This window comes from the organism of the source record quoted next, unplaced genomic scaffold, assembly GCF_019419815.1.
Source record: "Pyrus x bretschneideri cultivar Hongxiangsu unplaced genomic scaffold, Pyrus_bretschneideri_v1 Contig10, whole genome shotgun sequence".
Lineage (NCBI taxonomy): Eukaryota > Viridiplantae > Streptophyta > Magnoliopsida > Rosales > Rosaceae > Pyrus > Pyrus x bretschneideri.
Window position 1 is genome coordinate 4,079,662 of NW_025999391.1, and position 10,094 is coordinate 4,089,755.

The following is a 10,094-nucleotide window of genomic DNA, read 5'->3' on the forward strand; positions in this document are numbered from 1 at the left end:
ATATTTAAGAACACTAATCATTGATCATCTCGTTAAAGAAGAAGAGGAAGTGAAATTGACCAAACGCAAACACAACGCCGTGAGGGACATGATAAGAGTAAATAATCCATGGGTGTGTTTAGATTATGAATTAGGTTTCCTCCTTAGACGGATTTATGAAACAATGCTTAAATTTGTAGTTGTACCTTACAATCTAACAACATAACATGTCAAATATCCGGTAAACAAATCACTCTGATTTCTAAATTGTAGCTCTCACTCTAAATAGGTTCCTTCTCAATCTCTCATTCACCAGTACCTATCTCTATGTGCACGTTTTTGTTTTTCCACTGTATACAAGTTGACAAATCTAAAACATAAACTTGCTAATCACTCCACCATCGTTCCTTTTTCAATCCTTAAAAGAGGGGCAACATCTCTCTTTACGTGTTCCTGCATTGCAAATTCCAATTGGATTAAAAATTAATCAAAATTAATTATTTAGTTACTCTTTGCTAAAGCAGGATTAATAATTTAATCAAGTAACAAACTGCAAGTTGCAAACTTGTTTTTTATAGCCAACGTGGAAGTAATACAATACAAACCTTTGCTTTATCTTCTTCTTCCGTCTTTTCTTTGATCAAGCTAAGAGTTGGTGGAGAAGATAGTGAGCAATCTGACATATTATATTTACAATATTTGTATTTTGTACTGAGTTTCGCTTTTGTAAGAGATGTGATTAATAATGTGGTCGGATGTATGTCAATAATGTGGTTGGATGTATGTATAACCTTTGGCATAATAACTTTGCGACTTTGGAAATTTGTGTTTGAGATCTTTTACCAATTGGTTGTGGTCTACAAGGAGCGATATTCAAACTTATAAGCAAAGATACAAACACACTATCCTGACCAAATGAGATAACATGCATTTGCTGCTCTTTATTTGTTTATTACTTTAGTAGTTTTTCACACCAATAAATAATTCAGACAGCTGATTGTCAGTAAAAGTTCACGACTAACTCTACACTGACGAATAACGAACTCGTGCAAAAGATGAAGATTGGATCAAAGGAAAAAAAAAAAAAAGGAAACTACAAAATTGCTTATGTCTGTTTTTATCTTAATAATGGCTGAAATGTCTATATGGTTAGTGGCCAAGATTGAATCTAAAATCCCAGATCTTCAAAGAATCAACTAGTGGACTAACATACGGGATCTGTTTTGTACATGTCAAAATATGTCCCGTTTATGTAAGAGATGTGGTTAATAATATGACCGAAATTAATGTATGTCAATAATGCGGTCGGATGCACGTCAATGTGTGGTTGGATCTATGTAGAACTCATTTGGCGGATGGAAAGTAGGGGAAGAGGGAGGAAAATAGATTCTCAGAATTCAAATTTTAATGTTCATAACTATTAAAAAATACTACCATCCATCCACAAATAATTACTCAAAATATTGGCTAAAGGAAACAAACCATTAATTCGTTGTACTTCTTTCTGAATACTGAAATCCATATACAAAAATATTTTACAACCATCAACGGGTGGTTCAGCCTAAACGTCAATTATTAATCGATTTCTGACAAAAATAAATAAGAGGAAAAGAAAAAGATTGAACATATTTTGTGAATAAATAGAATTAGATGATGTAAAAGCGTGTGCTGGACGAGCAGATGAATGTCAAAACATGTGCTCATCCTGTACCTCAGAAAATGCCTTTGAGCAGTGAAAACCGCAAGATTATACTTTGGACTCGCCAATCACGACGTCTTTCAATGGACTCTCCGACATTCCCTCCTTCAGCGGTTTCAGATCCTCTTCTGATAAATGACTAGGGAGGACCTTGGATTGCTTCTCAGCCTCCACGGCCCAGCTGTATACGATCATGCCAAGAACAGCTAGAGCCATGCCAAGCAAGTTTTTGAATGTGAGCTGGGAATCGAAGAGTAGCCACCCCAATGTCAGGACACATACTGTTTTCATGTGGCCCAAAACCTGGAAAGAGACAGCTGAGAAGCGGCCGATGCAGAGGTACTGGCTGATGTTGCAAAACACTGCTAAGGAGCATGAGAGTAGAATGAAAAACTGCATACAATGGGATCACACAAAGCACAGCAGCTTCATTAGAAATTGTTCCTCGTAAACTCAGAAGCAGATTAAGATCAAATAGAAGAAGAAGCACTTACAAATGCACCAGTAGACAACTTGTAATCAGTAAGAAGTTTTCCGGTAAGAAAGTAATCAACGAATGGACCAAGAACAAGAAGAGATAGAGCTTGAATGGGAGCCGTCTTGCTGAGCAATTCAAAAGAGCCTATCGAGTATTTCTTTTGCAAGGAACCTATTGACTGTTGCTCAATCAACAAGAAAGTCAGATCAACAGTTGTTTCAAGGTTCTTATACCTAAACTCAGACTCATGATATAGTTTAAAAAAAAAAAAAAAGAGAGAGAGAAAATGAGAGAAATACTCACAATTTGTTGTAGGGATGTACACAAGATAGCCACACAGGCACACAGAAAGCCTTTAGCATTGACCTTCACATCGGTCACAGTACATATACCCACGCCTACAACCACTACAGCCACCGCAATCTTGACTTCCCGTGAAAAATGCTTTCCATGAATAATCCATTCCATCACACAAACCACTGGAATCATGCTCAACTTCGATATCTACACCAGTATCACAATGGAGAAGATCAGAAATCAGATCACAACTGTGCACTAAAGGAAAAATGGTTGGGCTAATAAAATGATGTTCACCTGATAAAATCCAACAGAGTTAAGCATGAGGCTCAAGTTCATCCCAGTGATTGAGGCATTGGCAACAAGTGAGAACCAAACAAGTTCCCATAGAGGAACATGCTTTGATGCAGAGTAACCGGTGGCATTCGACACCAAACCGACCAAAGCAGTAACAGAGAAATGGAATCCAGTCAAAGTTGTAGCTGCAAAGAAAAATATACAATCATCAATTGCCGGAAACCAATCCGCCAATGAATACAACTATTTCTGTGTGACATAAGCATGCTTTTGCATACACATTCAGTCAGATCTCCTTATGAATCTAGGTCATAAACAAAGCTGAATCATGCGTAGTAATTTCAAATGAAATGAAGCTAAATCTACAGGGAATGATGACAAGTCAAAAAAGGCCTGCCATAGCTGAAGCTGCCATGACTGGCAAATAACGGTCCAATCGAACATGGAATATTATATTGGAATCTAATTGACTTATTGGTCCCTTGCGAATCAAATTTGAGGCCAGAAAACAATCAATTAACATTTCGAAATTGGGAAAAATGCAGTTCATCCTCAGATTCATGGCATCTACAAAAATTTGAGGTTCTTCACACAATTCAGGAAAATAAAAGCAACCCATTATTCAACAAGGAAAACACTAAAAACCCATCAATCAAAAAGAAATTCCCACTTCAGATCTGTAATTAAATTGAAGATTAGGACAGAACCCAGAAGAAAAATAAGATAAGATTGGCAAATTAACACAGTTACAAGAAGGAGATGAACTGACCGAAGCCGAAAGCAAAGCCGTGGGGAGACATGAGCTGCTTGTTGGCCATGATAATGCCCACAGAGCTCACAATATTCATCCCCCAAGCTCCCACATCGGACACGGGAGACTTCTTTTCCTTCTCCATCTCTGCAATTCCGAGCGCGAATCAAAAACACCCAAAAACCCTTTTTCCAAATCCTCTCTTCCCCTAATTTGGATCTTGGTTTTTGAATTGTGATGGGAAGAGAGGTGGACAACAAATGCAGACAGAGTTGCAGGCTGCAGAAGTCGGTCACCACCTCCCTCGAGAGACCAAGCTAAAGAGCAATGGGGGTTATATAAACAGAAAAATAAAAACAATGTATAAGACAAAGGGGATGGCTTTGGGATATATTGGCTGGCTAATTTAAATTTTTTTCCTTTATTTCCTTTTTTTTCTTTTTTTCTTTTTTTCTTTTTTTCTTTTTTTCTTTTTTTCTTTTTTTCTTTTTTTCTTTTTTTTTTCTTTTTTTCTTTTTTCTTTTGATGTATCTCTGAGCAATCCAGCATGTTACCCTCATATGGCCTCACATTCACATCCATTACCATTTTTAATAAATATCAAAATAATTATTTGGGACTCATGGATCAATTTTAAGTATGTGCGTTTTGATGGGATTTACCCTAATTTCGTTTTCCTAATCTTGGTTCCAACTTTGGTACCTTTTTTTCCCTAGTTATTAGGAAAATTTCATGATTTGCTCTTTCATCTAGTATTAACTTTTAAATTTTGGATATGTGAAATCACTTGAACTTCCATGTGGATGGGAGCATAAATTACAATGTTTGATAAAGTTAAGAAAGTAAATGGGAAATATAAAGTAAAAATGGGTAGTGAAATTAAAAAATATATATTGAAAATGAAGAGCTAATTAAATTCAATATTTAATAAGGTTAATGTTATTTTACAATTTTGGGCATAACAGCCGAAGAGATTGAGATCTATAATATATTTTGCAATATGCATAAATAAAAGCCGTTATAATTTTGGTAAAAAGTAAAACAGAAGACAATAGACATCAATAGACCGCATACAAACTGCAGTTTCGTGCTCATTTATTGTTGTTTACCGATCAACTATTCATTAAGTTCTACCTTTGATTGAAAATTCTAACGGATCTGCTTGTGTTTATATTCCTATTTTTATATTTTCTTGAAAATCATTTATGGTATTTTGTCTCTCTCTTTTCATTTCCTTTGTAAAGGTGTAGAATTGTAGCTGTGAAACGATGTAGTCATCGTGACAGTGTTTGTCTTTTGGACCATGCACATAGCAAACACAAAGTTTTTGATTCAATTATCACCTTCGATATATGATTGAAACTAGAAGCCATGGAAGATGTCAGATTGCGTTAGGATCGAGTGTAGGTAGTACGACATTATAGGTTTAGCCAATGTGGTAATATGGCCCTCGAATGTTTGCAGAGAGCGGCGACATGAATTTATCCTTTATTTTGTTTTTGTTTAATAATTTACAGGAATTGTCTTGGAGTTTGATTTTGATGTCTTTAAAAGAGTTTACTGGTGTGATTGCTTTCTATAAGAGAGTTGCTTGATTTTAATTTTAATTTTGGTGTGCAACCTGTTTTGGATCTATGTGTAAAAGGTGGAGTTGTGTGATTTGCTGGATTTACTTCACTGGGTGTTCTAAGATCGTAGTAGTGATTAGATGATATGATTTGATCTATGGGCATCGTATTCCATGTGACATGAGGTTTAACAGTTTTATGTTTGGTGTAATCTTGCAGTTCTTGATGAGCTCGGACGAGTGCGGAAAATCTACTCATTGTTTTGCAATTAGTAATGTTTTACTCCAAAACTTTTGAATTTAGTTTGCAAGAATAATTTTAGGATAGAATTCTTCATAATATATATTTGTAATACTTCTTTTTTAATGAATGAAACATCGTACTCTTTTCAAAAAATATAAGCAAATGTGAAGTGTTAAAAGTGACTATAGCATTAAACAGCGGTGACACTCCAGATTTGCACTTTACGTGTACAAGCTTTGCAAGCTGATCACGCGTTTAATGAATTGGATGCAAATGCAAAATGCATGAAGCAACCCATGTGAGATGTGAGAAATCTGGAAGCAACCCATGAAACCTACCGATCCCCGAAAAGTGTTGAATTTTGATTCTTTCTTTTACTTTGACCCGGCGGATAAGGAAATAATTTTGACTCTTCAATGAATAAGGAGGGTTCCTCTCAATACCCATGTAGTTGTTTTACAGAACTTTATGTTTATGATCGAAATCAATTATATTATAAATTATTATGTAAAAATTATTTTTACAAAATAATTAATTAAACATGAGATTGTTTAGTTATCGAACTGTGTAAAAACAGATTGATGAATTCAATAAATAAATCATGAACCATGTATTTATTTATTACAATTTATTAATTAAGTGATATTTACAAAGTAATTTAAAATATGAATAACTTGAATCATAAGTATAAAATTCTATTGTCCCTCTCCGTCCCTGAAAAGTCTTCATTTTAGTGTTTTCAGATCCCAACTATGACTCGGCATTTTTTTTTCTATTTTGGTCTTCTTTACAATGGCAGACAAGTATTCTTAACGAAGATCAATGATGCATGGTCATTATCATTTTATTTTTCTTTGGGTAATGTTAAGAAGATTAAATTTATATATAAAATTTACAAATCAAATGATGTATCACCAATAAGAAATGAGTACGTTTATCAACGCTTAAGCAATAGTACAATCGTCAACTTACCATGTCATTTAATTTACAAAATTTTGTCTATAATTTTAGCTTCTCAACCATTACCCTTTCTCTTTTAGTAGAGTGGAGTGCTAGTGAATCATAGAGTTAGTTGTTAGTTGCTAGATATGACTGTTTTTCGTCACTGTTTTAAAAAGTCATATGTTATTGTTTTATTTCTTTTACAATAATATTATATTCTAAGAATATATTTACTTATAAGGAACAAATATCATTCTTATTCACGTGGCTACAAACAACTAAGGAAATGAATGATATAATTGACATAGGAGTGGTTTATCTTATACGCATCTCATACATATTCCTTGATATCCATGCCATGTAAGTAAATATGCCTTTAAGGGAGGGGGAAACTCTGCCCTAAAGTGAAGGGGGACTAGGTTAGGTTATGCAAAGAGTCAGCCACTAATATATATATATATTATCTACACTAAAGGGATATGGGAGTGGGCTAAGCCTCACAATGGGCTAGTAAAATTTGGTTCAAATCCACCTTTGACGATAATCGAATCTAAAACATTTCACTTACAAGGAAAAGGAATGTATTTAACTCAACACAAATATAATACACCATCGTCATTCATGTGAGTCTAATATGAGACTTCTTACTTACAAGTGAAGAGGAATATCATTCAACGTAGTTTTAGTTGGTTCATCATTGTATTTAAAATCAAGAGTTGAGATTAAAACATTAAAAACACATTCATTTAATCTACCTATAATATCAAATCTAACTACGATGGACCATATATTATTGGACACTAGGAGACCAAAATAACATTTATGTGATATTATATATGAATACTCATTTAATAAAATGAGTGAATTGACAAGATTATGTAACAGTACGACTGATCGCCACACCAAATAACACTTATTTTCCGCACTTTTAAAGATAATAGAATTAAAAAATGTCGAATTCTGATTTAGAAAATATTATTTAATTACTTTAGATCCACTAACATTTAAATTCTCAAGATGCAAAGAAAAAAAAAAGGAAAAAAGTATAATTTCCAGCCAAAGAATTAAGAAAAAAACAAAGAAACATATGTTGTTCCTCTGTATTTTCCTCAAACATAAACAAGTTGTTTAGACTGATGCCAAAACGGGAGCAAAAGAAAGTTTGAGCAGGCTAGCAACTTAGCAACAACACCAACCCACATGACAAATTCATATTAAATTAATAAATGGAATCAATTTAAGAGCATCATAATAATAACACGAATATACTTTCTAGGATGCGTCTTCTTTTTCTTGTTATTTTATTTTTATGTTCGATTTCTTTCTATAAATAATTAAAAAATGAATAAAATTTCCTGTCGGTGCAGCATGCTAAAACCCTCAAGAAAAATATTGTACAATTGATTTTCATCCAATTGGAGTTTTGGTTAAATTAAAAGTTTGTTAGTGATTGTAAACTTTTCAAAATGTCACGCAATAATGATCGTTTTAGTTAATCGCGATTAAAACCTTTTTAATTTTGGACAAAATTTTTAATGTTGCTACCCAAAAGCACGAATGATTCATAAATGATAAATTCACAAACCAATTCTTATGAATTTTTAATTCAAATCACAAACCTTCAATTGGACCAAACTACATGGACCAATAATCGAATTAAGAAAACTTACATGAATATATGAATTCTCACACCCGTGCTTGTGCCTTCGTTTTTGCGTGGCAGACTTGTGACTCTGTAGAAGAGGTTCAAGTCCGCCTTTCTAGTATGCATCGGTGTATAATATAACCTGAATCGTTGGCCGCACATTCACGCGACTGGGTTCGACTCCGAAGTTCTTTTAGTGTAGGCATGAAATGTTACGAAATGATGGTCAGCATCATCCTGACATTTCCGGGATGTGGAACACAAGGTGGGGTTGCCATCGGTACGGAATCAATTCGGAAACACCCAAATTCAAATCCCTGATCGGAGTCCTGTTCAAAATTCGCCGAATGTTGCGGCAGATTATGCTTCCTTTCATCAAAATTCCACGTTTCCTTGCACTTCACGTAGCTACCAAGAATACAAAGAGTTTGACTCACAACATGAATAACGGCAAAACAATTCTCCAACAGATTCTCCAGGAACTACATATACAATCAATAGTGGTACTCGCTGTGCGAATAATGATTTGAATGTTGGTAATCAACTTCAGGAACATAAGCATCTGATCCAAAGAGCCCAACAGGGTCCTTCCCTCGGGCTCACGATGGAATTTGTTGTCCTTTCTGTAGGCCTCAATTTCTGCAATGATCGAGTTCAGATTTGAATCTCGTCGTTCTTTTAGCGCCTTCAGAAAGTTGTCTGAGATGATATTCAGCATCTTCCTGCACTGGGATTTGTACTTTTTGAGAAGAGAGTACCCTACCGTCTGTTGAAAGCATTGAGCCATTTAGCTTAAAGATTTTTGTCCTACTTCTTTCTACAAAGAACATTTAACTTCTGTCACAACTTACATGTAGGAATGCTTTAAGAGCAACAGCAGTGTATCTGTTGGCAGGGAGAGCGTTTAAAAACCTCGCCAGCCATGCCCAACATTCTTTCAGGCCATGCGCATTTTGGACCCTAGAAATTTCCGTCTGCAAAAATATTCCGAGTTAGATGCTAAAGCAAATATAGCAGCAACACTTGATCATAGTGACCATAACTAAAGATGCCGAGAAAACATTAAAAATCCATTCAACCAGTTCTCTCCTCTTCGTGAGAGTTCCTTCACCCCTTGTGAGTGTTTGTTTTTAACTACTTTCTCCCTCTTCTGTCGTCGGCCCTAGCTGTGTCCGGGGTCGGTGGCTGTCTCCCGTTTCTCTTTTTCTTCTTTTATTTTCTGCTTGCTCATTGGCCTGCGTTTTGTCCCCGTTGTTTCGGCCCAATTTACCTACACTCCTAGCTCTGATCCCCTCTTCTTCCAATCTCCGTTTCCCATTCACATCCTTATTTCTCTTCCTTCACCATCCTATCCATCAAACCTTGCTCTGTCCTTCCTCTATCTCACTCAATTTGGGCTCTGCAATCCATTTTCCTCTCGGAAGGTGCGCACAGCTTCGGCTTTGGTGGAAAAACCACCACCTTCCATGTGTATGCCTTTATTGGCATTGTTACTGGTGGGATCTTCTTCCCTCTGGTTTCCTTTCATATGGCTCAGACCACAATATGTGGCTCAAATCTCTTTGGTGGTGCTCAATGGAGGAAGGTTGAAGCTCTCTTTTCCACCACTTACGGGAATCGGTTGGCTGGTTCTTTGGTATTTGCCGGGGATGGAGGTGCACGACGGTGGATTCCGGTCGATGGCGGTTGTGGTGCAGGCTACTTCGGCTTGTTGTCTTTTTTTGTTTTCCTGTTGGGGCCCAATTCTCTGTTTGGGCTTTGTTTTGCTTGGAGGCCTTCTTTTTATTTTGTTCTGGACTTGTAATTGAGCCTCCTATTTTGTATCGTTATCGTTGTTGGGTTGTTAATACAGTCACATTTATCCAAAAAAAAAAAAACAGTAAAAATCCAAGCAGTAAGATCGTAGAGTCAAACCTAAAGCAGTGCCCCCATACTGTTTCATATAGGATTCTAATCGTGTCAAATAATTCTCAACGTTTTCGATCTTTCCTTCGTCTTCTTTGAATCCAAAAGCTTTATAGTAGGCCTCTTGTGATTGAAATGCCGACTGTAGTAAAAGAAATGTCAAGAGACATTTCCAGAAAATTAAATTCCACCAAGATAAAGAAAATGTCAAACAGATATGGAATCCTATGGGTGGCACAGTCGGTTTGGTCCACCTGTTTTCGGTTCGGACAACCCTGTCCGCCCTAGTT

The 10,094-nt window shown here is 35.8% G+C and overlaps 1 protein-coding gene across 1 annotated transcript; it reads right to left on the minus strand.

The window, feature by feature from the left end:
* Positions 1–1,447: 1,447 nt before the first annotated feature.
* LOC103949532 (UDP-rhamnose/UDP-galactose transporter 1) lies at positions 1,448–3,683 on the minus strand. Its single transcript, XM_009360650.3, has 5 exons — positions 3,520–3,683; positions 2,751–2,935; positions 2,460–2,660; positions 2,173–2,334; positions 1,448–2,071 (listed from the first exon to the last, which is right to left on the minus strand). The coding sequence occupies exons 1-5, from the start codon at positions 3,644–3,646 to the stop codon at positions 1,727–1,729; spliced, it is 1,020 nt and encodes a 339-aa protein (XP_009358925.2). The 5' UTR covers positions 3,647–3,683; the 3' UTR covers positions 1,448–1,726.
* Between the last annotated feature and the right edge of the window lie 6,411 nt (positions 3,684–10,094).

Excerpts from the sequence above, each read along its gene's own strand:
- LOC103949532 (XM_009360650.3), bottom strand. The coding sequence starts at position 3,646 with ATGGAGAAGGAAAAGAAGTCTCCCGTGTCCGATGTGGGAGCTTGGGGG. Across the intron at positions 2,936-3,519 it reads CGGCTTTGCTTTCGGCTTCG|CTACAACTTTGACTGGATTC; the intron begins GTCAGTTCATCT and ends TTTTCTTTGCAG. Across the intron at positions 2,072-2,172 it reads AGTTGTCTACTGGTGCATTT|TTTTTCATTCTACTCTCATG; the intron begins GTAAGTGCTTCT and ends CATTGTATGCAG.